This window comes from Capra hircus, chromosome 26 (genome assembly GCF_001704415.2).
Source record: "Capra hircus breed San Clemente chromosome 26, ASM170441v1, whole genome shotgun sequence".
NCBI classification, from domain to species: domain Eukaryota; kingdom Metazoa; phylum Chordata; class Mammalia; order Artiodactyla; family Bovidae; genus Capra; species Capra hircus.
This window is the reverse complement of record NC_030833.1, coordinates 26,962,830-26,989,507: the sequence shown is the minus strand read 5'-3', so window position 1 is coordinate 26,989,507 and position 26,678 is coordinate 26,962,830. Positions and strand designations below refer to the sequence as shown.

Genomic DNA, 26,678 nt, shown 5'->3' with positions numbered 1-26,678 from the left:
CCTTCTCAAAGTGTCTACATGTAGCTTCACACAAGGTGATACTGGCTTCTCTGACCCAGGCCAACTCTGATGGGACCAAGAGTGGACACTTAATCTAAGGAGAACAGATCAGATTCTCTCAGAAGTGCTAGTGAGGCAATGGAAAGTAATTTTCAAGATGGCGGTTGGTCCTAAAGGAAGGTCTCGTGGAGAAAGAGTTACTGTGGAAGGCAGAGAAGGGCATATTAGCTGATTAAACAGGCATATTATGAAGAGGGCTTCCCAGGTGGCGCTAGTGGTAAAGAATCTGCCTGCGAATGCAGGAGATGCAAGAGATGCAGGTCTGATCCTTGGGTGGGGAAGACACCCTGAAGTAAGAAATGGCAGCCCACTCCAGTATTCGTGCCTGGAAAATTTCATGGGCTGAGGAGCCTGGTGGACCACAGTCCACAGGGTCACAAAGAGCTGGGCAGAACCGAGCAACTGAGCACCTATGTATGTAGAAGGATACAGCATAGTATGAACTTGGACTCTGAGGTCTTACTGTCTGGGTTCAGGTGTCAGCTCTATAGTTTACTAGTTATGTGAATTTGGGCATGTTTCTTAAGTTCTTAATGCCTCCATTTCTTCATCTATATCATGAAAATAAAAATGTATTTCCTTATGAACTTGTTTTAAGGATTATGTGAAATATGTATATAGAGGGTAGAAAGTCTAGAGCATAAAACACTTCATAGCTAAAAGAAACATCCAGAGGACTTGGTAACTAACTAGAGGATAAAGAAGAAGGAGGAATCAAAGATGTCTCTAGAAAGAGAAAAATACGGAACAAAACATCCACTGTCAAGTGCAAAACCATCACCAATGGCTACACTTCTGGGAAGATGAAGCAAAGCAGTTTCTTACCCCTTGGTGGTCCGTCTTCTATCTTGTTAAGCACAGTTACCTTCAAGTTATCTCCATTAACCATTAAAAGATGACCCTCTTCACAGCCAACGTACAGGTCACTTGTTGGAGTCCAGCAGTGCATAGTCGGGTGAAGCAAAGAATACAGATCATCTTTAGGCTTCAAGGAAAGATTTAAAACCTTGTGTTAAGACAACAGTCATGGCTTAAGAGCCAGAGAAATACTCAAAAAAAAAAAATTTCCAAGATGAAAACAAATTAATATGTCTACATGCATTTATTGGTCCTGCCCTTTGCCCAGAGCTAAATGAACTTCCTGCTCCATTTCTCTCTCTGCATTTTAATTCCCTAGGAAAAATATTAGGGGTTTTTGTCAACATATTGAGAGTTCTAGTGTCATAGGTTTTTTGCAAAAGTCTTGAGTAATAATTTGTACGCTGTTTCTTGGTGGACTTTTTGATATCTTGGATCTAAGAAAGCCATTGTTTAGCGAAAATCACCCCATTTGAGGAAGATTTGGGTCAACCTTTTCTTTCCTGGTTCATGGCAGGGGGCATGAATGTGATTTTTCTATGGAGTGGTTGGCCTCAACCCTCTGCTTAGTTCTGTGTAACGGAGAATGAGAAGAGGACCCCTGGTCTGGTTCTCAACGCCTCTCTAGTTCATGAAACATCCTACCTGACTTTGATTCCATGGAAAACTCAGACAGAAATGCACAAAATCTATGGAATGTACCTAGAAGAAAAACTGGCTTTGGGAACTAAAACTAAGGGTCTGTGGCAAAATTTTCCTGTAAAGGACTAGGTAAAAAATAAGCTTTGTGGACCACATAGGTCTCTGTTATATCCCTTTCTTTTTTTTTTTTCTTTCTTTTTTTTTTAACACTTAAAAAATATGTAAAAGAACAGAATTAGCTTGGTTGAAGTCACATAAAGGCAGGTGATAGTTTGCTGATCTCTGCCTTGGATGATAATACCTCAGTATTATGTCCCCTATAGCTTTAAAACACTCTGTCCAGCAGGGGAGAGGCCATTCCCTCTTTCTGTCCACACAGAGCAGGCCTCCTTGTAAGTCCTGGACCACCTGGCTATCTTCCCAGAGGTAAAATATTTTGGACACGTGCCCTCACCTCTGCCCCTCAGAGCACTGATTAAGATTCTGAATTCAGGGTCCTATAAAGTAAAATAGCATGGCATCCTTTCCTTTCTATTTAAACAAGTCAAACATACTACACTTTACTTTTATTTATCTATTTACATATTTGTTTATAACAAAACATTTAGTACTATCTTGGGTTTTTTTTTTAATGCTATACTATATTTAGAATTGCATTAGCTACAACATAACGTCTTTGTTTTCTTTAGGCATCCTTATAGCCATAAGAACAGAAAACATTTTTAATAAGCTAATGGCCAAATTAATAGAATTGTTATATTCTTTGAGAGATCCATATTTATTTCATGCATTTATTCATTCATCTACCAAATATTTACATATCATGCACTGTTCTAAGCACAGGGATGTAGCAATGAACAAAACAAACAAACAAACAAATAAAATCTACCCTCATGGGACTTAATCCTGGTGAGGGAAAACAGAGCAAAAAGAAATTAAGGAAAAAGAATTATATATACATACATAAATAAAATATTATGTGTTGAATGTGCTGTGAGAGAAAAATAAAGCTGGGGAAGTTGGAATAGGTCTCGTGGTGGGGGAATATGGTAAACCCATGTAAACAGCCATTTTTTCCATCCAAAACTTGATCATGCAGGCCACCATTGTAATAAATACTCAATTATTTAAATAGCATATATTGCTCTTTAATTTAGGAAAGGTAAAGCAGGTATAGCCCTGCCAAAGTAATTATTCTACTGGATTCCCAACTGATACAAAATTTTGCATATTAGTATTTCCACAAACATTTACTGGGTGTTGATTATATACCATGTATTGTACCAGAGAGATCTCTTGTATTACTAAGATTATCCCTCTTCTCAATAGGACAGTCACCTATTGAGTGAGAAGTAGTATCAGCAAACATCAGAATCAGAAAACATGGTAGTTTATAGCAGAAGAGTATTTAAATATTACAAGAGAACCTACAAGAAAGCGATTTGTTCTTCCTGACGGAGTGAAGGAAATGGACAGAGAGAGAACTGTCATTTGAGATGGATCATGAAATATGAAAGCATAAGTGCTTCATATATAGAGGCACTTCTCATTATGAGTTTTTTAAAGGCTAGGTCATCTTGTCATCTTTAATGTATGGTTGGTCTATTTCATGCCCTCATAGCCTTGAATCCTTAGAAAATGAAACTTGAGTCACAATTTAGCCACCTAGTGGGCATAAAAAAGGGACAAAATCACTCAAAAGAATTAAACTGTTGCTGATCAATGACGTTTTTGTGGTATCTGAGATTTGACTCAGAGGGAAAAGAGTTACTGACTACCATTATTTAATCTTCATAATTTAAAAGTTCCCTGGTTGTCTTGATGACATTTGACTATAAATCACAAAAAGAAAGACTCTTTCCTAGTATGGCAATGAACTTGAAAATTTTTTAAAAACCACACATATCTGGTTCTCATAATGTTAGTGAACATATATGCCTCAGAGGGTGAGGATTAAAACTTGGAATTTTCTTGCCTTAGTATATTAAACTAGTACTGTGTGCAGTTTTATTTAAAATAAACCTGGGCTTGTCTTCCTATTTTTTTTTATCAATAAATATGTTCTGTGCCATTTAAAAATAAATGTGATATTACATGGTGTAAGCAGAAAGAATAATTTTCAATTATGGAAATTGAAAATTTTAAAAGAAAAGGTGCCGACAAGTGTTTAAAAGTATTTGTTGGTAACACCATATCCTTGCTCAGTCCTCTGGAATCAAACATTTTGATCACTTGAAGACCAAACATAAAATACTCGAGCCCAACTTAATATTGCTTTAGAAAATGTAAGCATCTGAATATGTGTCAGAATACTTGAGCTTTAAGAGGAATTTCTATTTAGCAATTTTTTTCAAGGTCGCTGGAAAAAGAAAACTGGACACTTCAGATTAAATTCACCATCTTGGATACAATTTCTGCCCAGATAACATCTGCCTTTGATTTCTCCCATGCTACTACTGGATACTATTTCTAATGCCCCAAATAAGTTGTATAATGTGATCCTTGCCCATTTGAAGACCTATTATGTGCTTTTCTACTGTTAGCTACAAGAGAGATAAGGGGACTATTTAATATTTGTAATTTTATAAAAATCCACATTTGTCAATTTTTAAGACCTTTAAATAGGTCAAATCCTTACTAATTTCTTTGCCATTGGTACTGGGCCACAAGAAACTTCATTCAAAGGAAGAGAATCAAGACATTTGAGATCGAAGTTTAGTTACACTTTCACGTGTATAGACATTACTCAATATGTTAGCAATGTTTTTCACCTTATTTATCCATAAGATGAAAGAATTAAATAGTGTCAAAATTGACTTCTAATTTAAATGTAAAATAAATGGCTTTAGTAACAGTCCCTGTGTAATTTAGAGATGTCAAACTTTAAAACTAAATTTCTGTTTTCAGGAAAAAATTGCAATGTACTGAGTTACAAAAGTCCTAGGAAAGAAATATGTCTGTTTTATTATGAGCATTTTTTAAAAATGGTAACTCCATATATAAGTATTTAAAGAAGGCATTTCTGTACTGTTAAAAGTATAGGCATTTCCTGTACTATTAAAAGAATTAGCTATTTTCTATAATTTGAAAAAGTGAATAATCGTCATCTTTTAGAGGAAATACTAAGAGCATACAATCTTTTCTCTTACTTGACATTTTTTAAATGATAAGAACAATTGCCTGAGTTTTAAATGCTTTATGTAGGATTCATGAAGTTGGTACACAGGGTGAATGACGGCGTTGAAATAGTTGAAAATGTGGCTTCTTTGGTATCAAAAACTAAACATAGAAACATATTTTCCAGTTGTAAATCGTGAAGGCTGAGGTGTTTGTTTTTACTCTGCTGCCCCACTGTGGCTGAGTGTGGTTGCATTTCCAAGGTAAAGACTTAAACTATTAACAGGAATTAGTTATCTTCTGTAATCAGGAAAAGTGAATAATTGTCATCCTTTAGAAGAAATACTATAAGCATACAAATTTTGCTTGCCAGAGACTTTTTCATAAACCAATTATAACATGGAACTATTTGAAATATCTGTAGCCTAATGCTCTGCAGTGGTCAGAAGCATTTGGGAACCTCTACTTCCGTTCTCCTTGGCTTGGAGCTTTCACACAAGTGTTCACACAACGCAGGTTCCAGAGGTGCAGCAGAATCCAGCTCCTTACTTTCACCCCAAAGACCCTGCAGGTGTCACTCTCTGCCCCCAGCCTCCTTCTTGACCATCACTGTGCCTTACTCCCCAGCTCCCTGTTCACTGTGCTCCAGCCACAGGATTCTCTTCTCAGCTCCTCAAGAATACTGAATTCCCTTCTCTCCCAGGGCCTTCGCACGTGCAGTGCCCTCTGCCTGAACACCCTTCACCCTGCTTATAGCAGGAGGAATGCCCCCTCGTCCTTCAGAGTCATCCCTCCAGAGGCCTTCCTTGAGCAGCATGTTGATCTCTCCCTCCCCTCCACCCCCATCTCCCATTTATCCTTTTATAACATTTGCCACATTTTGCAACGATTTACTGTATCTCTTTACTTTTGGTACTGACGTCGTTGTCTCTCTCCCTAATAGAATGGATGCTCCGAGAGGTAGGCCTATGCCTGGTTGGTCACCACATGACCCTGTTGTCTAAAACTGTGCCTGTTATACACAAGGAGCTTGATAAGTATCTGTTGAATGAAAAAAAATGAGTAACGTTTGGCAAACTCCCTTACGAAACTTTCTTCCACTGTTTTCCAGGGCCTCATTCTCTCCTGGATTTTCTCCTATTTCTGTGACTGCGCCTCCTCAGACTCCGCTTCTTCCTCCTGTCTTTTGCAGACATTTTCGTCTCTGGCTGTCTTCCCTGACACCCTCTCTCTCCTTTCCCTCACCCCCTACCCATTCCCCCACCCCATGCTCCATGCTCCCACTATCCTCTCTGCAGTAATGACTCCAACTTATTTCATCTCCAGCACTGCCTTCTCTCCGACGCTAGGTCCACGTTGCCCGTGTCCACCTGGCATCTCCACCTGGATGCCACCCAGCACTCCAAAGTCAGTATGTCACTCTGAAATCACAGCTGGGCCTCCTGCTTCAGTTAGCAAGGGCCATCATCTTCCTAGTCACTCAAACTCAAACTCAGAACTCCGGAGCCTTCATCTCTCATGGTCTCCAGGGTTAATCTGTAATAAAAACCAGGAAGATCCTCTCTATCTTGCCTATCTCATGGGATGGTCATGAAAGCCAACAGGCACACAAGGAGAGGGGCCAGGTCATTACCCTGAAAGTTTCTGCCTCTTCACCCACGAGTCCGGCAATGGCTGACACAGGGAGCACAGGTCCATAGATAGGGTCCTTGGGCAATGACTGGGGAAAAATGACATCTGTCTCATTAAAAAATGATCCATCTTCCAAAGGCAGTTTTACTGACCTGTAGGGGCAAAAAAGAGGTCAGAATAATCAGATTAACAGAAATTAGTCACTGATGGAACTGCTTCATATAAGTGGTAAGCAAAGTGGGAGGTGTTACAACTCATTAAAAAAAAAAACAACTAACAGAAACCAGATAAAAGAGTAGATTTAAAACTATTTATCGTAAAAGGACAGATAATACACAGTCATGAATCAAGTACACAGGGATTTTTCAAACATTTTAAAAGTTAGTGTCCAAAGCAGTAATTGGAAACTTCAATGCTGCCAGGGGTTAGGCTAGTGCTGTGTGACCGGGTGGGACTGCGGCAGATGGGAAAGTATTTTCCCTCCTGTGAAAGAGTGGAAAAAATATATATAGGGTCTTTACCTAGTTTCCGGGCACAGAGTTCCTGAAACTCTTATAAGTTCCTAAGTGCGTTAGGAGCTTCTTTTGTTCTATTGAGGCGATTCTGGGTGGGCTCCTGAAAGGCTCCTGAATGGGTACTGCTCACCAGAAAGACCAAGCCATGACTAGAGGCTTGGAAGTTTCAGCTTCTACTCCCATCTTCCAGAGAGAGCAGAGGAGCTAGAAATGGAGCAAACTGATCATGTAATGGTAAGGAGTCGGGAGAGCTTCCAGGTTGGTGAACACGTACACTGGGAGGGTGATGCGGTCTAACCAACTCCCAGAAATGGGACAGAAATTGCTTCATTCAAGACCCTTCAAGACCTCACCCCATGTATCACCACCTGGCTGCTCGTCTGCAGCCTTCATCATATCCTTCAATAAACTAGTAAACGTCAGTAAGTGCTGTCCTGAGTTCTGGGAGTTGTTCTTGCAGATTAATGTAACCCCAGGAGAGGGTCATTGAAATCTCTAATCTGTAGCTGGTTAGTTGGAAGTACAGGTAACAACCTAGTCTGCAGCTAGCATCTGAAGTGGAAGGGGGAGGGCAGTCTTGTAGGACCGAACCCTTAGCCTGTGGAATCTGGTTCTATCTCTGGGTAGAGTGTCAGAATTGAGTTGAATCATAAACACCCAGCTGGTATCATGGAGAATTGTTTGGGGGGGGGTGTGGGTGGGGGGGGTGTGGGTGGGGGTGGGTGGGAACTTCCTCCACAAACATCAGAAATGAAGTGTTCATTGTGCTAGTAAACAAGACTCATGAAGAAGAAAAACACAGCAGGGAAGAACTAGGCTTTTTCTGACAAAGAAACAGAAAATCTAAGAATTTTTTCTCTGTACACACCTCCTAAAGCTGGCAGGTGCCACTCAGTTCTAACCAAGAGGGTTTGCTGGATTGTGAGAATTTTTATTTCAAAATTTCAAGAGAATATCAGAATCTAGAATTGATGAGAAACTTCTCAAATTTTAAATATTGGTAACTAACTCAAATAAAAACACATGGACCAAAATTAACATATATGTAGATTAAACTCAGCTACCTTTACAACCTCTGGTATCAGGAATTTATTTTCAGATTTACCATATATTTACTTTTAAACTATAACATGGTTATAAAGATGACCATGGTTAGAGAACTCATGGCTTTACGTGTTAAGTTCAAAACGTCCTTGGTTCTGTTTTATGAATGATGAATAATTTTGAAAAATCATCACACAAAAATAGTATTTACCACTCAAATGTAAGGCTTAACTAAGTATTTTCAAATCCTGCTTGTTTCCTGATCCAGAACAATCCACTTACTTTATATTTTCTTATAGAAAAATCACAACTCAACATTCAGAACTGGAGAAGAATATTCAAGGGAAACAAAACAAAATGTGATAAATTACTTGTCTGCCCTGGCAAAGATCTGATAGAGACATTATCCACTTTATGAAAAGGTACAGTGTTGTCAACTCTGCCCTGAGACTGATTTGGCTATTCAATGGATTCTCTTGAAAATGAAATTGAGACATAAAGAATACTGAGGAGAAAGAAGTGCCTCTCTTAGGGTTCTCCAGTTTGAAAACTTTATTAACTAGCTTCACATTTCTCTTTAAGAAGGCAGGTTTTCAAAATCTGCAACTTTGAGAATGTGCATGTCCAATGTCCCCTTAGTCTTTGACTTTGGGGAATGTGCAGGGAATGGTAGGCTCAGGACCACCTTAAGTCTTTGGACTCTTTTCAACAAAGGTGCCGTGATCATCAACTATCACCAGGACATTGGTCTTTTAACTTTTCTTTGACCCAGTCCTATTGAAATAGGTAATTCCATGACTTCACTACATGCGATGACCCTTTTGTTTATAGACAATGTAGCTGAAAATATAATCTATACATTTCCCATATCTAAAATGTTCTTATTTTTGAGACTTCAATTGGGTATCAAAATAATAGGAACAAAAAACACGATCTTTTAGAAATACATGTATATTTAATACAATAGTCATATTTTGAAATGGCTAGAGTAAATACAATTTTGGAAAATTAAACCATGTTGTAATAAGGTTGATATTTAAACTCAATGGGAAATCAAGTTAAAGAGAATCCCTTCAAAATGCAACCAACCACTCCAAAGTATGGGAAAAGATGTTTTAACATGTGTGTATAAAGCCATTTAATTCACCAAATCGACCCAATCCCGTTACATGAATGCAAACAAAATCCCCATTTTGCTAGGTTGTAATGAAGTCTCTTACTTTGCTTTGAGATAATGTTCCTGGTTACTTCTTTCGATGGTCCACACAGTTACTGCGCTTGGACTTGACAAGCACAGCTGGTGCCAATTCATGGGGTTAAAAGTCATCTGGCTCACATCTACACCGGGTTGTGACTTCCTGCACAAAATGACACCTGATTCCCAGTTCCTGAGACAAAATTGCGTTTGGTGAAAAATACTTCATTTGAATTTCATGTCTTGAGAACATATATCTAATTATTGGGTTGGCCATAAAGTTCATTCAGGCTTTTCCATAAGAGAGAATGAAAACCTGAATGAATTTTTGGCTATTCCCAAAACTTGAAAACAACTTACATAACTTGAGAATTTATTATATAATTTATTAATCTCTTATCTTAATATCAAAGTTAAAATAATCATGCTTATAATTATAGTGTACCCTCCTAGGAAAGCAAGACAATTATTTTAAAATATTACTCTGCAATGTGCTAATAAGGCTGTTTCATGCTCCTTATCAAATCTGGATTTGACCCATTTATATCTAGAAAGTGGAAAGTACCATCACATGTGCTGAAAAGTGTAGGTGCCTAAATTGCTTAGTACTACAGATGAGTACTCCTTATGAGTTGAGATGCCCTGTATGCACTGATACCAGCTGATCATTTACGGAGTTTTAAAAATCACAGTAGGCTTCCCAGGTGGCTCAGCACTAAAGAATCCACTTGCCAATGCAGGAGATGCGGGTTCAGTCCCTGGGTGGGGAAGACCCCTTGAAGAAGGAAATGGCAACCCACTCCAGTATTCTTGCCTGGGAAATCCCATGGACAGAGCAGCCTGGCGGGCTACAGTCCACGGGGTCTCAAAGAGTGAGACATGACTTAGGTACTAAACCACTACCACCTGTCCCAGGAAGAGCCCATAGGGTTATGCTCGGTTACATTGTTTGGGTTTTGCCCCTTTAACAACTAACAAAAATCATATTACTAGTAGTTTGCTGCTACTGCTACTGCTAAGTCGCTTCAGTCGTGTCCGACTCTGTGCGACCCCATGGACTGCAGCCTACCAGGCTCCTCCATCCATGGGATTTTCCAGGCAAGAGTACTGGAGTGGGTTGCCATTGCCTTCTCCTGTTTAAACTAGTAGTTTAAAACAGATTAATTCATTTACCCACTTGAGAGAATATCTTGAATGCCTATCATGAGCAAGGTCCTTTGCTAGATAAAATAAACAGAAGAAAAATTCACGTGAGCTGTCCCCTCATAAGGAGCCAGAACTCCACTCAGGGTTGTGAATTGCAAACTAGAACTAAATTGTGTGGAGTTCACCCTGTTTCTTGGCTCCCTCCTGCTCCCAACTCCTTCCATCCCCATCACAGAGGTCCCATCCATCACATTAACTAATCTCTTGCTGGTATCACTGATTCCCTGGATTGTTTTTACTTTCTGCCTCGGATGCCTGGGAAAACACATCAACCCTGGATGGATATGGCTGAAAACCTGAGCTGCTGAAACAAAAGAACAAATATCACAGGACTATGTTTGTCAGTGATATTATAAATCCATGTTTACCACCAACAAGGACCCTCATATCCTCCTTTGTTTCTCTGGTTGGTTCTATTTCCTACTCTCTAAAGTGCTGATTTTTAATATTCTCCATTTTCCTGAAGGCTCTAACTCCTCCGGCTCCTTCTTACTCTCAGTAAATGGCCTTGACTTCAATGAAGAAAACAGAGGTTATCAGCTGAAAATTCCTCCAAATTTCTGAGATCAAGTGTGACAACCTGCCAAGTTCTGTATCATTCTTTCCTTATCCTCTTCTGTTACAATGGAAGACATATCCTCCCTTCTGCTTAAGGCCAGTTTTACCACCTGTACTTTGGACCCTATAGGTCTTGACTTCTTAAGAACATTAGTTTACCCATTATTCCTTCTCTTTTGCACCTTTGGGCTCTCCCTCTGTCCTGACTCCTCTCTGTCAACCCTGAAGTGCTCATCTGTACCATCTTTTAAAAAAAATCCCTCGCCTAATCTCACACTTTCATGTCTCTCTTCCCTTGGAGCCAACCTTCCTGAGTGAGTTGTTTAAACTCACTGCATCCTCTTCCTCATTCTTGTTCTCCCCTCATCCCAGGATATCTGCACCCCTCGCCACCATTCCACTGACACAGATATCTGTCTCTCATCTGTCTGTCTCCAAGATCCACTGACATCCACCTTCATCCTAAACCTGGCAGGCTCTTTTCAGTCCTTGTCTAAATTAACTTCTGCAGGACTGGACTCAGCTCACCACAACTACCTTCTGGGATGACTCTTGGACTCTCTGTCAACAAAGCTCTCATGCGAAACTGCTAACTGTCAGCCCCATGCTGTTTCTGGGCCCTGGATCACCTGTTCTGCCTAGCTGACTTGGTGGCTGTCTAACTGCATAGGTTTCAACTAACTTCATGGGCCCACTTTGCTTGCACCTCATCTCATGCCTGCTCTACACACCCAGAGCCTCAGGTTGCACTAAGTCTGAAAGTGGGGCGGAGTTAATACCCTGTGCAGGGGACTTTTGATTGATGGGGTAACAGGAGTGGTGGGCAAGTTCCCATATCTTCCTCTCCCCTTCCCAGCCCTTTGTGTCATAGCCCAGGGACTGTCCACGTTCACAGTATTCCACATGGCCTCTCAAAAGACCACCTGTGGGACAGAGCAGCTAAGTGGTGCCCAGTGAATTCATGTGTGCTCACATTGGCTCTCTTCCTTCCCTCCCTCCCCCTTTCTAGCTTGCCTCCTTCCTGAGACTGTACTCTCTCCTAAAGAAGGGGCATGTGAGTTTCCGCCTCAGGCTCTGCTTTCTTCAGAATCCAGGCTCAGGTGCGTTTTGGAGCCTCCATGCCTCTGTCCGTCCTCGCTCCATGACTGCTCCTTCTGAATATCCTATGAGGCCCTTTTCCCCTTTAAGCCCCTTTTATTGGTGTTCCTCTAGGTTCTGTTAAAGGTTCTCTTGTAGGGGCTCTATCCACTTTCAGCACTCTGACTACTAATCTAACAACTCCCAAATGTTAACCTCCAGCACTCTCTCCTGAGCTCTGGTCGTAGCTATCTAGGACAGAGGCAAACTGCGTCTCTCAAAGTCTATTCTCTGTTTCTCCTTCCTAGTAACAGAATCCCCTAGTTTCTAAGTAGGTACATGGTCACCCACAGTGAGGACCATATTTCCCAGCGGGCTTTGTAGCTCCATGTGGCTTGTGACCAAGGTGGCCAGAGGGCTCTAAGTGGTAGTGATGCGTGCAGTTCCCGGGCTTTGTGTCCAACAAAGGTTTGTTCTCTCCCCATTATGCTTTTCCCTTCCATGTGGCTCCCAAAAATACATGGCTGGTGCCCCACTTTAGACTAGAGATGAGGGCAACACCCTAGGAGTGCGAGAACAACAGAATAGGGGAGACAGATCCCAGACACCGGTAAGCCACCAGATCAGCCACAGGCTGCTCATACCCAAACTGCTACACGGGAGAAAAAAAACCTCCTGTCTTGTTTACATTATCTCTTTAGGGTGATTTGGGTTTCTGTAGCAGCAACTGAACCTTAATCCTAACTGATATATCAACTGCCAACTAAACATCACCATTTCTTTATCTCAGGCACCCTCAACTCAGCTTGTCCCAACTCATCTTCCCCAATCACCTCTTCCAACCTCCCTCCACCCAAGCCTTCTATATCTTTCTGAAAAGCACCATCACATCCCCAAGTTTACCAAGTCACAACTCTGGGTAAAACCCTCAACTGTCCTTCTCTCTCAGCACCATGCCCAACATTCAGTCAGTCACCAAGCCCAATGGTGCTGCCCCCTAAACACCTCCCAAATATCTCCATTTTCCTGCATCCCTATGCTCACTATTCTAGTCCATGCCACGACTATCTCTCATCTGGACCACCAAAGCCTCCTAATTGATGTTCCCTCCTTGATGTGACCAGAAGATCTTTATATGCAGACTGATCATGTTATTTTCACATCCCTGGTAAAAGTCTATTAATGACACCCATTGCCTCTATGATAAAGGATGTGCCAACTTGCATGACTTATACAGAGGATGAGTATCCTTTTGCATTAATTATTAATAACATACCCCTTTCATTCTCACAAGTGTCCAGATTTGGATGATAAACTCCACGGTCACATATTTACAAGGCTGATCACACACTGGCCTCACACTGTCCCTTTGGGCTTGCCTCTCATGGCTGGTCTCTTGTTTACGGCATTACGACCTCTTAATTAAATCTTCAAATTTGCCATATTTTCTGACCTCATGGCCTTTGTGCGTGCCTTTTCTCTGCTTAGAATCTTCTTCCTTCCCTTCTTCACAAATCTCATTCCTACTCATCTTTTAAGCATTGTTATGGATGTATTTGTGTCTCCTACAATTCATAGGTTAAGGTCCTTACCCTCAGTATCTCAGAGTGTGACCTTATTTGGAAGGAGGGTCTTTCCTAAATGAAATGAAGTCATTTAGTGTGGCCCAACTCCAATATGATTAGTAACCTTATAAAAGGGGAAATTAAGAGGCAGACATACAAACAAGGAGAATACCATATGAACACGAGGACAGTTATTCACAGTCAGGAACAGATTCTCCATTATAGCTCAGCAGGAATCAATCCTGCTGACACCTTGATCTCAGATTTCTGCCCTCCAGAACTGAGACAATAAATTTCTGTGGTTAAACCACTCAGTTTGCGGTACTTTGTTAATGGCAGCCCTAGCAAACTAAAACAATCATTAACAGGTGAGTGAGTAAACAGATTGTGCTATATACCATGGAATACAAAGGAATGAGCTGTTGAAACACACAGCAGCGTGGGAGAATTTTAAAATAACTGTGCAGCATGGAAGAAGTCAGATTAAAAAAAATAGTATATAATGTATATGCAATTCTATAAAATGCAAACTAACTCAGAGTGAGAGAAAATACACCACTGGTTCCCCAGGGGTGAAGGCAGGGAAGCAATGGTGTACAGGTATGTGTGCCCAGTCACTCAGTCATGGCAGACTCTATGAGGCCCCATGGACTGTAGCCCCCCAGGCTTCTCTGTCCACAGGATTTCCCAGGCAATAATATTGGAGGGGGTTGCTGTTTCCTTCTCCAGGGGATCTCCCCAACACAGGGATCAACCCTGAGTCTCCTGAGTCCCCTGCATTGCCAGGTGGATGCTTTACCCTGGGAAGCCACATGTTTGTGCGGCACACCTGGATCCGAGGGAGCACAGGAAAACTTTTGGAGATTATGGATATATTCATCATCCTGATCATGAATATGGATATATTCATCATCCTGGTTTCATGAATAAGTCAGAAGTCATCAAGTTGTATATATATATAGCTTATTATACATCAATTATATCTCAGTAAAGTTTTATTTTTTTAAGTAATTCTACATAAACTAAATGTTGTTCTCTGAATCTAGATTATTACATTCTTACATGAGAAATGCTGGTGTGTGTGTGTGTGTGTGAGCACTCAGTGATGTCTAACTCTTTGCAACCCTATGGACCAACACCCACCAGGCTCCTCCGTCCATGGAACTTTCCAGGCAAGAATATTGGAGTGGGTTGCCATTTACTTCTCCAGGGGATCTTCCCTACTCAGAGACTGAATCCAAGTTTCTTGCATCTTCTGCATTGGCAGGTGGCTTCTTTAACAGCTGAGTCACCACAGAAGCCCCGAGAAAGCTGGTATATAAGGGGTATTCGCAATCATCTTTGGAACATTCCATATTTCACCTTAATAAGACAGATTTACCCCAGAAGGAGTCTATATTATGGATAGAACAGTGAGTGCATCTTGAAGGTGGCCACATGAAGTGACCCAGCAAAGACCAGACATGTATCTTATTAACAAGTATTTTCTTTACAGCTGGAAAATGGGGTATGATGTTCTACTCTCTGAACATACAGTTGTTCTAATGTCCCTAAAAATAATTACTTCAAACTGAGCTCTAATATAGAGACATCTTAATTTCAACATTATTGGAAAGTATAAAATAATTCAAAGGTATCATATGATTTAAGAAAGGATAAAACTTTATGTAATTATCCATGAATTCTTTACCTGACAAAGGAATATTAAACACATTAATAAGAAGAGAAAGACAATAATTAATCTGTTAGCTTTTGCCCTGCCAATTTGCTGCCTGAAAGTGGTGATTATATTAAGCCAATGCTTAGGACTGTTATTTGTTCCACTTTTCCTTGTTCCAGATTTTTCATGTAGATGTCCTTTGATACAATCTAGAAGGACAAGATTAAAATGTGACCCAAAGAAATTCTGCAGGAGGCTGCAACTTACCAGAGGGCCAGTTCAAATTCTGGAAGGGAGGAGTAACTAGCCAGGTAGGTGCCACAGTAACTGAAGGAAAGTAAAGTGTAGTCTAGGAGAACGTTGCCTGTAATATAAAAACCCATTATAAGGATTTAATCAAGTTCAGATTAACTATAGTCTTATCATTTAATTTCCCTTATTTAATAATTTTTACATAATTCAAAAGCTTTGGCCCCTAGAATAAGAGATGTCTTGACTGACATCTAACACTATTAATAGAAAGTTATGAGCAAAGTTAAGATCCATTTTAAAAAGATTTTAGAGTGAATTAAGCCATGAGGTCTCTGTCTCGTGACCCCAGTGCAAAATTGAGTACACTACATGTACGTCCCCATGTGACTTGAAATGGCCCAAGAATAAATACACAAAACATGGTAATTAGAAAAGTTATTCATTCAAACAACTTGAAAAACCTTGAAGAGCTGCCATAATTCTAGCTTGCTTCCATATCTCTGCCCCGTAGGTCATTTCTGGCCCTTAGCTTAATATCTTTCGGTCTTTAGAACAGCTAAAAAAGTTCTTTTCTCATTTGTACCTGCAGCTGAAGAAATGAAACATGACTTTAAAAGTCTTAGCAACATGTTTAAAATGTGCATAGTGAGGATGCTAATACAGGGAAGTATCTGCTTCTGCCTTCCTTATATGTGAGGCTCTGGTTTCCCCTCCTTTAGCTGCTGCTCCTCAGTATGGTTCCATAGATGCAAGCTTTGCCTTCTATGTTTGTCTTCTTTACATTCATGTCTTTGTATCACTTTTTACCTCTACCTTCAACAACAATAACAAAAATGTTATCAATTTAACACTCTGCCTAGCAAGTATAAGCTTTTAAATAATTGTGACCTTGATAAGCAGAAAAACTTCATCTCAGTTTAAGAAACTCTTATAAATGAATGTTGAAAAATAAATAAAATGAATATTGAGACGGAAGACTTTATGCTTTTGGACATTGCTAGTCTTGTGGTTTGGACAAGTTCTTTTTCCACTGCTCTATCAGAATATCTGTCTTTTTTCCTTATCAGTTCATAAGTGGTCTGAAAATACTTGGTCATATTGGTTCAAATATTTTCCTCACTTCGTTGTTTGCTTTTTAATTTTTATGGTATTTTAGATGTTCACAAGCTTTAAATTTGTATGTAATCAAAAATATGTCTATTCTAAGTTGCACCCTTTATGTGAAAAGTTCTCTTCTGTCCTCAAATTATTTCAATTTTCCACCACATATTTTCTACTTTTTGACGGGTTTGTTGTTTATAATGAGCTCTTATTTTTGTTTTGTATAAGTTTTGGTGTACAGTATAACAATGAGTACATAACTTGCTACTTTCGTTCTAATTAGTTTTCTTAACACCATCATTGAGTAATCCAGATCATCTATTGTGCGTGTGTGTGTGTGTGTGTGTGTGTGTGTGTGTGTGTGTGCGTACATGTCTGGGAGCATCTTCATCATATACTTAGCTTTATAGATCCTACATCCTGTCCCCAGCCTTCAACTCTTCCACTGATGGAGTGATCCCTATACCAATACCACAATCTACCTGTCTACAGCACCATTATGCTAAGAGGGCCCTTGGCCTTGGCATCAACCTCTTTCAAATTATTCTCATTCTCTACTTTTTGTTCTGGAAGAACATTTATTCATATACTCCTGGCTCTCTGAAACATGATAAACCTATGATTTACATTCTGTGAAGAATATGAGAAATATAGTTATAACTATAATTTTCATGCAGAAATATGCTTCTTTATGTTTAAATATTTTATATCAGTGACTTTTATGTTTTTCTTCATTGAGGTCAGTCATATTTCTTCCTTGAAGCATTCCTAAGCATTTAAATCTCCCAATTGCATGGATATTTATTTTGAAATCAGCATCTTACTAGCATTATTTTATTAGTCTTGGCACACTATTATCTATTAACTCCTTTTCCATAGGTGTAATTTTTCTATTTCATATTATGTTGCATTGGCTGGAAACTCCAAGTTGGTTTTAATATTAGTGGTAACAACAGGTATCCTCAGTGACTTAGTCCTAACTTAATTGTAAATGCTTTTAGAGTTTCATTATTTAACATGAATGCTGGCTATTGGTTTGAATTAACTTTCATTGCTTGAACAGGGCAACAGCCAAATAAAGCAGCTTGGGGAAATTTTAAACAAGAAGGGTAGTTACATTCATGTACTGCCATACTTTGGAGATTATGGGTTTGGCTTCAGACCAGTGCAATAAAGCAAATATTGCATAAAGAAAGTCACAAGATATTTTTGGTTTCCCAGTACACATAAAAGTTATATTTAAACTATACTGTAGTCTAGTAAGTGTGCAATAGAATTATGTTTTTAAAATGTACCTTTCTTAATTTTAAAATAGTTTATTACCAAAAGATGGGGCTTCCTTGATAGCTCAGCTGGTAAAGAATCTACCTGCAACTCAGGACACTCTGGTTCAATTCCTGGGTTGGGAAGATCTGCTGGAGAAGGTATAGGTTACCCACTCCAGTATTCTTGGACTTCCCTGGTGACTCAGACTGTAAAGAATCTGCCTGCAATGTGGGAGACCTGGGTTCAATCCCTGGGTTGGGACGATCCCCTGGAGAAGAGATTACCAAAAGATGCTAAGCATCATTTGAGCCTTTAGTAAATAACAATCTTTTTGCTGGTGGAGGGACTTGCCTAGATGTTAATGGCTGCTGACTGATTGGGGAAATGATTGCTGAAGGCTGGGTGGCTGTGGCAATTATAGTAAGACAACAATGAAGTTTGCCACGTCAAAGTCTCTTCCTTTCACGAATGATATCTCTGTAGCAGGCAGTGCTGTTTGATAGCATTTTACCCAGTGTAGAACTCCTTTCAAAACTGAAGTCAGTCTGCTCAAACTCTACCATCACTTTATCAACCAAGTTTAGGTAACATTCTAAGCCCTTTCTTGTCATTTCAACAACCTCATAGCATTGTCACCAGAAATAGATTCCAACTCAATAAACCACTTTCTTAGCTCATCTGTGAAAAGAAACTCCTCCTCTGTTTAAGTTTTACAACGAGAGTGCAGCAATTCAGTCACATCTTCAGGCTCCACTTCTCATTCTAGTTCTCTCGCTATTTCCACCACATCTGCAATGACTTCCTCCACTGAAGTCTTTTTTTTTTTTTTTTTTTTTTGAGTCTTGAACTGCTCAGTCACCCATCAGGGTTGGAATCCACTCCTTTCAAACTCCTATTAGTATTGATATTTTGACCTCTTTCAATGAATTACAAATGTTCTTAATTGCATCTAGAATGGTGAATATTTTTTAGAGGTTTTCAATCCATTAATACTTTGCCCAGACCTACTAAAGGAGTCACTCCCTACGGCACCTACAGTCTTACAAAATATATTTCTTGAACAATAGGACTTGACTGGAGAAGTTACTCCTTGATCCACAGGCTGCAGAAGGGATGTTGTGTTATCAGGCATGAAAACAACATTAATCTCTTTGTACATCTCCATCAGAACCCTTGGGCGACCAGCTGCACTGTCAATGAGCAGTAATATTTTGAAAGGAATTTCTTTTCCAAGCAGTAGTCTCAATAGTGAAATATTAAATTATTAAACATTAAATATTTTACTGAATATTAAAATATTTAGTAAAACATGCTGTAAATAGATATGCTCTCATCCAGGATGTGTAGAGTAGAGACAACAGGATTTGTAGAGTACACACAGAGTAGATTTACCATAACTTTTAAGAGCTCTAGATTTTCAAAATGATAAATGAGCATTGGCGTCAATGTCAAGTCACAAGCTGCATTTATCTCTAACAAGAGTCAGCCTGCCTTTGAAGCTTTGAAACCAGGTACTGATATCTTCCTCTATTTCTTGATCACTGAGGAAGGCTTTCTTATCTCTCCTTGCTATTCTTTGGAACTCTGCATTCAAATGGGTATATCTTTCCTTTTCTCCTTTGCTTTTCGCTTCCCTTCTCTTCACAGCTATTTGTAAGGCCTCCTCAGACAGCCATTTTGCTTTATTGCATTTCTTTTTCCTGGGGATGGTCTTGATTCCTGTCTCCTGTACAATGTCATGAACCTCCATCCATAGTTCATCAGGCACTGTGTCTATCAGATCTAATCCCTTAAGTCTATTTCTCACTTCCACTGCATAGTCATAAGGGATTTGATTTAGGTCATACCTGAATGGTCCAATGGTTTTCTCCACTTTCTTCAATTTCAGTCTAAATTTGGCAATAAGGAGTTCATGATCTGAGCCACAGTCAGCTCCTGGTCTTGTTTTTGCTGACTGTATAGAGCTTCTCCATCTTTGGCTGCAAAGAATATAATCAATCTGATTTCGGTGGTGACCATCTGGTGATGTCCATGTGTAGAGTCTTCCCTTGTGCTGATGGAAGAGGGTGTTTGTTATGACCAGTGCGTTCTCTTGGCAGAACTCTATCAGCCTTTGTCCTGCTTCATTCTGTACTCCAAGGCCAAATTTGCCTATTACTCCAGGTGTTTCTTGACTTCCTACTTTTGCATTCCAGTCCTCTATAATGAAAAGGACATCTTTTGTGGGTGTTAGTTCTACAAGGTCTTGTAGGTCTTCATAGAATTGTTCAACTTTAGCTTCTTCAGCATTACTAGTCGGGGCATAGACTTGGATTACCATGATATTGAATGGTTTGCCTTGGAAACGAACAGAGATCATTCTGTCTTTTTTGAGATTGCATCCAAGTACTGCATTTTGGACTGTTTTGTTGACTATGATGACTACTCCATTTCTTCTAAGGGATTCCTAACCACAATAGTAGATTTAATGGTCATCTGAGTTAAATTCACCCATTCCAGTCCATCTTAGTTCACTGATTCCTAGAATGTCAATGTTCACTCTTGCCATCTCTTGTTTGACCACATCCAATTTGCCTTGATTCATGGACCAACATTCCAAGTTCCTATGCAACATTGCTCTTTACAGCATTGAACCTTGCTTCTATCACCAGTCCCATCCACAACTGGGTATTGTTTTTGCTTTGGCTCCATCTCTTCATTCTTTCTGGAGTTATTTCTCCACTGATCTCCAATAGCATCTTGGGCACCTACCAACCTGGGGAGTTCATCTTTCAGTGTCCTATCGTTTTTCCTTTTCATACTGTTCCTGGGATTCTCAAGGCAAGAATATTGAAGTGCTTTGCCATTCCCTTCTCCAGTGGACCACATTCTGTCAGGTCAGAAATGGTAGGGATCTAACAGAAGCAGAAGATATTAAGAAGAGGTGGCAAGGATACACAGAAGAACTGTACAAAAAAGTTCTTCACAACCCAGATCATCACGATGGTGTGATCACTCACCTAGAGCCAGACATCCTGGAATGTGAAGTCAAGTGGACCTTAGGGAGCATCACTACAAACAAAGCTAGTGGAGGTGATGGAATTCCAATTGAGCTATTTCAAATCCTGAAAGATGATACTGTGAAAGTGCTGCACTCAATATGCCAGCAAATTTGGAAAACTCAGCAGTGGCCACAGGACTGGAAAAGGTCAGTTTTCATTCCAATCTCAAAGAAAGCCAATGCCAAAAAATGCTCAAACTACCACACAATTGCACTCATCGCCTGGTGGGCTACCACCTATGGGGTCGCACAGAGTCAGACATGACTGAAGCAACTTAGAAGCAGCAGCAGCACATGATAGTAAAGTATTGCTTAAAATTCTCCAAGCCAGGCTTCAGCAATACGTGAACCGTGAACTTTCAGATGTTCAAGCTGGTTTTAGAAAAGGTAGAGGAACCAGAGATCAAATTGCCAACATCCGCTGGATCATCGAAAAAGCAAAAGAGTTCCAGAAAAATATCTATTTTTCCTTTATTGACTAGGCCAAAGCCTTTGACTGTGTGGACCACAATAAACTGTGGAAAATTCTGAAGGAGATGGGAATACCAGACCACCTGACCTGCCTCTTGAGAAACCTGTATGCAGGTTAGGAAGCAACAGTTAGAACTGGACATGGAACAACAGACTGGTTCCAAATAGGAAAAGGAGTACGTCAAGGCTGTATATTGTCACCCTGCTTATTTAACTTCTGTGCAGAGTACATCATGAGAAACTCTGGGCTGGAGGAAGCACAAGCTGGAATCAAGATTGCCAGGAGAAATATCAGTAACCTCAGATATGCAGATGACACCACGCTTATGGCAGAAAGTGAAGAAGAACTAAAGAGCCTATTGATGAAAGTGAAAGAGGAGAGTAAAAAAGTTGGCTTAAAGCTCAACATTCAGAAAACGAAGATCATGGCATCCGGTCCCTTCACTTCATGGCAAATAGATGGGAAACAGTGGAAACAGTGTCAGACTTCATTTTTGGGGGCTCCAAAATCATTTCAGATGGTGATTGCAGCCATGAAATTAAAAGGCGCTTACTCCTTGGAAGGAAAGTTATGACCAAACTAGACAGCATATTCAAAAGCAGACATTACTTTGTCAACAAAGGTCCATCTAGTCAAGGCTATAGTTTTTACAGTAGTCATGTATGGATGTGAGAGCTGGACTATAAAGAAAGCGAAGTGCCGAAGGATTGATGCTTTTGAACTGTGGTGTTGGAGAAGACCCTTGAGAGTCCCTTGGACTGCAAGGAGATCCAACCAGTCCATCCTAAAGGTGATCATTTGGTGTTCACTAGTGTTCATTAGTAGGACTGATGTTGAAGCTGAAACTCCAATACTTTGGACACATGCTGCAAAGAGCTGACTCATTTGAAAAGATCCTGAGAAAGATTGAGGGCAGGAGGAGAAGGGGATGACAGTGGATGAGATGGTTGGATGGCATCACTGACTCGATGGACGTGAGTCTGAGTGAACTCTGGGAGTTGGTGATGGACAGGGAGGCCTGATGTGCTGCGGTTCATGGGGTCGCAAAGAGTCGGATATGACTGAGCGACTGAACTGAACTGACCTCTTCTCTCTATTAAAGTCCTAGAAGACATCTTCTTCCAGTACAAAGCTGATTTATCTAAATACAGTGAAAATCTGTTCCATAGTCTAGCCACCTTTATTAATTATCTTAGCAAGATCTTTTGACTTCCTACAGCTTCTACAGCAGCACTTGTTGCTTCACCTTACACTTTTATATTACGGAGATGACTTCTTTCTTTAAACCTCATGAACTGATAGCTTTGAATTTTTTTTCTGCAGCTTCCTCGGCTCTCTCAGTCTTCATAGAACTGAAGAGTTAGGACCTGGCTTTTGAATAGGTTTTGGCTTAAGGGAATTTAAGGCTATTTGCTCATCAGTTCAGTTCAGTTCAGTTCAGTTGCTCAGTTGTGTCCAACTCTTTGCGACCCCATGAATCGCAGCACGCCAGGCCTCCCTGTCCATCACCATCTCCCGGAGTTCACTCAGACTCATGTCCATCGAGTCGGTGATGCCATCCAGCCATCTCATACAGATCATTAAAACTTTCTCCATATCATCAATGACACTATTTTGCTTTCTTATATCTGTGTTCACTTTGAATTTCCTTTAAGAACTTTTCCTTTGCATTCACAACTTAGTTTACTATTTGGTGCAAGAGGCCTCGTTTTTGACCGCTCTTGGCTTTTGACATGTCTTCTTCACTGAGGTTAATTATTTCTAGCTTTTGATTTAAAGGGAGAGGTGTGTGACTCCTCCTCTCATTTGAACACTCAGAGGCCATTGTATGGTTATTGTGCTGTATGCTCAGTTGTTTCAGTTGTGTTCGACTCTTTGAGAGACTATGGACTGTAGCCTGGCAGACTCCTCTGTCCATGGGATTCTCCAGGCAAGAAAACTGGAGTGGGTTGCCGTTTCCTCCTCCAGGGGATCTTCCCTACCCAGGGATCGACCCACATCTCCAGTGCCTCCTGCGTTGCAGATTCTTTACCACTGAGCTACCAGGGAAGTTATTAATGGCTTAATTTCAATATTTAGGGTTATTAATGGGCTTAATTTCAATATTGCTGTGTCTCAAGAAATAGAGAGGCCTGAGGAGGGAGAGAGAGAGACAGGGGAATGGTTGCTAGTGGAACAGTCAGCACATAACAAAAGATTTAGAGATTAAGTCTGTCATCTTATATGGGTGTAGTTTGTGGCACCCCCAAACAAATACAATAGTAACTGTATTCTATTGAATAGGTCACTGATCATTACAACAAATGTTATAATAATGAGAAAGCTTGAAAAATTGTAACAACTACTAAAATGTGACACAGAGACACGAAGTGAGCAAATACTTGTCGTAAAAATGGTGCCAGTAGACTGGCTCAATGCAGGGCTGCAATGAACCTTCAATCTTTAAAAAATACAGTATCTATAAAGCACAATAAAGCAAAGCATAATAGAACAAGATATGCCTGTAGATAGTTCCCAATGTGCAGTAGGCCAGTCTGCGACAGTTGTGTCTATGAATGAGTTAATAATAACTCAAATGGTAGGAAACATTGATTGACATTGTATATATGACATATGGAGAAGGAAGCGGCAACCCACTCCACTATTCTTGCCTGGGAAATTCCATGGACAGAGGAGCCTAGTGTACTGTCCATGGGGTTGCAAGAGTCACACATGACTGAAAAACGTGTGAGATATATATATATATATATATATACATATATTTTCACAGACATTATATATTATGCATTATATGTTATATATAATTTCATTTGTTAACAGAAGATACCATTATCTTCATTTCATGCATAAGGAAATTGAGGCTCAGAGACTTATCCTTTAGAAGTTATATGATATCCATTCAGTTAGATTTTCAATAAATCATAAGGAAAGAAAATATTGTTCTGAAAAAGGTTTACAAACAGCATTTACTGCTATACTACAGTATTCTAATCCAGCACCTTTCAAGTTTAATGTACATATGAATCACCTAGGGAATCTGGTTAAAGTGTAGATTACAGTTCAGTAGGTATTGGATGAGAGCAGAGTTTCTGCATTTACAAGCATCCTAGGTGGTGCAATGTTGATGGTAAGGAGAATACATATTGAGTAGCAAGGCTCTATCCTACTTAATTAAATTCTCAGTGATCCCCCTGTTTCCTTCCTTATAAATGTGTATTCCTAAAAAACAAAACGAAAACCACCAAAACTGAAAAAACAATCTTTCAAAAAAAAGGAAAGAAAGAAAAAAAACTTTCATGTATAAGAGCTAGATCTGGTCACATCTTAAGACAAAATCTTTCAGTCATGTCAGAGGAAGCGTCTTGTAAGATACCTTTTAATTTGGTCCTTCTGGTTAATCCAGGAAAGTTGTATATGTATATGAGTGGTCTTAGCCGTCGATCAGAAAAAGCCACAACTTCATAAGGAATGTTAGTTGCCACGACGCCCACAATTCCATTCATACACTGGAGTACAGTTCTTTTCTTGGTTTCAATATTGATAAATATTACGAAATTCCCAGAAGGGTAGCAAATGGTGCTGTCGTTGACAAAATGAACATTCTGCTTGGGGAATCCTTGCACCCATCTTTGGGAAAAAATAGGTCACATCAGTAGAATAGAATACATTTCAAATACTTTTTCTTTCTGTTTTAAACAAAGCAAACAATAGATCATGAACAGTTTTGAAACTCATCTATTCTCTTTTCACCCCCTTTCTGCCCCAAACCATCTCTCAGATGAAAGAACACACAAGGTTGCTGTGAGACCAGTTCCAGCTCAGGCACTAAAGAAACTTTAGTGTAGACCTAAAGTTTCACAGGTCTTGAGAATCTTCTTCAGAGAGTTTTCTAGTGAAGCACAACCTCTGTTCACACCTCAAAGAAAATCTTCCTTCTGAGAAAATCCCAGAAGGATTTCTGAGGTCTTGTATGCATGGAAAAGAAAAAGTGAAAACAAGAGAGAGCAAAAAGAGCTTGATCCTAATAGAAAACAGGTGCATCCTCGGCCTTACCTTTAAAACTAGTTATGATTTAAAAAATAAATGTTTAAAAAAGCTTTAAATAAGATAGCCTGGATCCACCTGAAACTATCACAAGGTTGTTGATCAGCTATATTCCAATATAAAATGAAAAGTTAAAATAAAAAAAAGAGAGAGAGCCTGCTTAGTGGTTCGGAGCCAAATAGGAAAATTGCTTCTTTACTAAGATGGAGTGTGTGCAGCTATGTTTTAGATCTAAAACTAGAGATAAATGCACAAATTAAAAGAAGTAAGTAGACATTAATGAAAAGGTTAGAACACAAAAGTAATATATTTTTAAGTAAGGAGTGTGTGGTGAATGTTAAGCTAGAGGAAGAAGACAAAGACGAGAGTCTGAAATGAGGGGAGAGTCTACCTCTATTTAAATGTTAAAGATAGGCTTAAGGATGATGGAGAGGATCAGAGAAGGACACTGGTTCAGAGAGAAGCTTCAAGGGAATAGGGAGTACCGCCAGGACCGGTGAAGGATGCTGTGTGGAACACAGCGCAATTAACACTCCAGAATGTGGAAGAAAAGCAATGCCAACTTACACCTGCGCAGCGTTTTACGTTTTTCAAAGGCCACTATGGGTGCAAACAAATCCAGAGTCGGTGGATAGGAGAGAGAAGGAAGGGACTGATGGCCCTAAGTACGGAGAAAATCACCAAAGACCATTAGGATGGAAAGAGGGCTGTCACTGGGATGGGTGTGGGCGGTGGGGAACATACATGAAAGGAAAAGGTTATTGAAGGTAATAGTCAGAAAGAGGAGGCAGAAATTAAGAGTGTCGGAGAGAAGTACTGGGTAAGACAGCGGCGGGGTAGGGGGCGGGAGGTGAGTTGTGGGGGGCAAGGAGGAGTAAAAAGAGATGGAACTGTTGTCATTGAGTAAGGAAATGAGGGGAGCGAAGTCACAGAGTAAGGAAGTCTGCAGGAAGGCGTTGGTGGCTGAAGAAGAGGTCGAATTTGTGGGAAGGCAGGTCTACAGGACAAGAGGAAGCAAAGGGTAGGGAGAGGTTGTAGTTCTGAGGGAAGAATTTCCGCGAGAGGAGTCAGTCGCAGGGACGCCGCACCTCACGGACAGGGACGCGCCAAGGGCGACGTTGTGGACTTCATCTCGCTCCCGGCCTTGCGCCATGGCCCAGATATTTCTCAGCCGGCCGGGGGCAGCCAACACCTGACCCAGGCCAGGGTCTGCAACGGTTACCCTAAAGTCCCTGGCTGCTGGGCTGGCAGAGCCACCACTGTTTACACCGTATCCGGGATACGGTAACTCCTGCGCCCATTGGTTCTGCCCTTTCGGCTGCTCTCTCTTGAGCCAAGCGGATTGGTGGGAGTGCTGAGCTGTCTCAACCAATG

General features: G+C 40.2%; 1 protein-coding gene across 1 annotated transcript in view; it reads right to left on the bottom strand.

The window, feature by feature from the left end:
* CFAP43 (cilia and flagella associated protein 43) overlaps positions 1 to 26,565 on the bottom strand; it is a 99,325-nt gene extending 72,760 nt beyond the window's left edge. Inside the window, exons 1-6 of the mRNA XM_018041743.1 lie at positions 26,393 to 26,565; positions 24,634 to 24,887; positions 15,397 to 15,493; positions 9,089 to 9,256; positions 6,311 to 6,461; positions 886 to 1,045 (exon numbers count right to left, since the gene is read on the bottom strand). Coding sequence (XP_017897232.1) covers positions 886 to 1,045; positions 6,311 to 6,461; positions 9,089 to 9,256; positions 15,397 to 15,493; positions 24,634 to 24,887; positions 26,393 to 26,457 — 895 coding nt within the window. The 5' untranslated portion in view covers positions 26,458 to 26,565. The remainder of the gene's footprint in view (positions 1 to 885; positions 1,046 to 6,310; positions 6,462 to 9,088; positions 9,257 to 15,396; positions 15,494 to 24,633; positions 24,888 to 26,392) is intronic.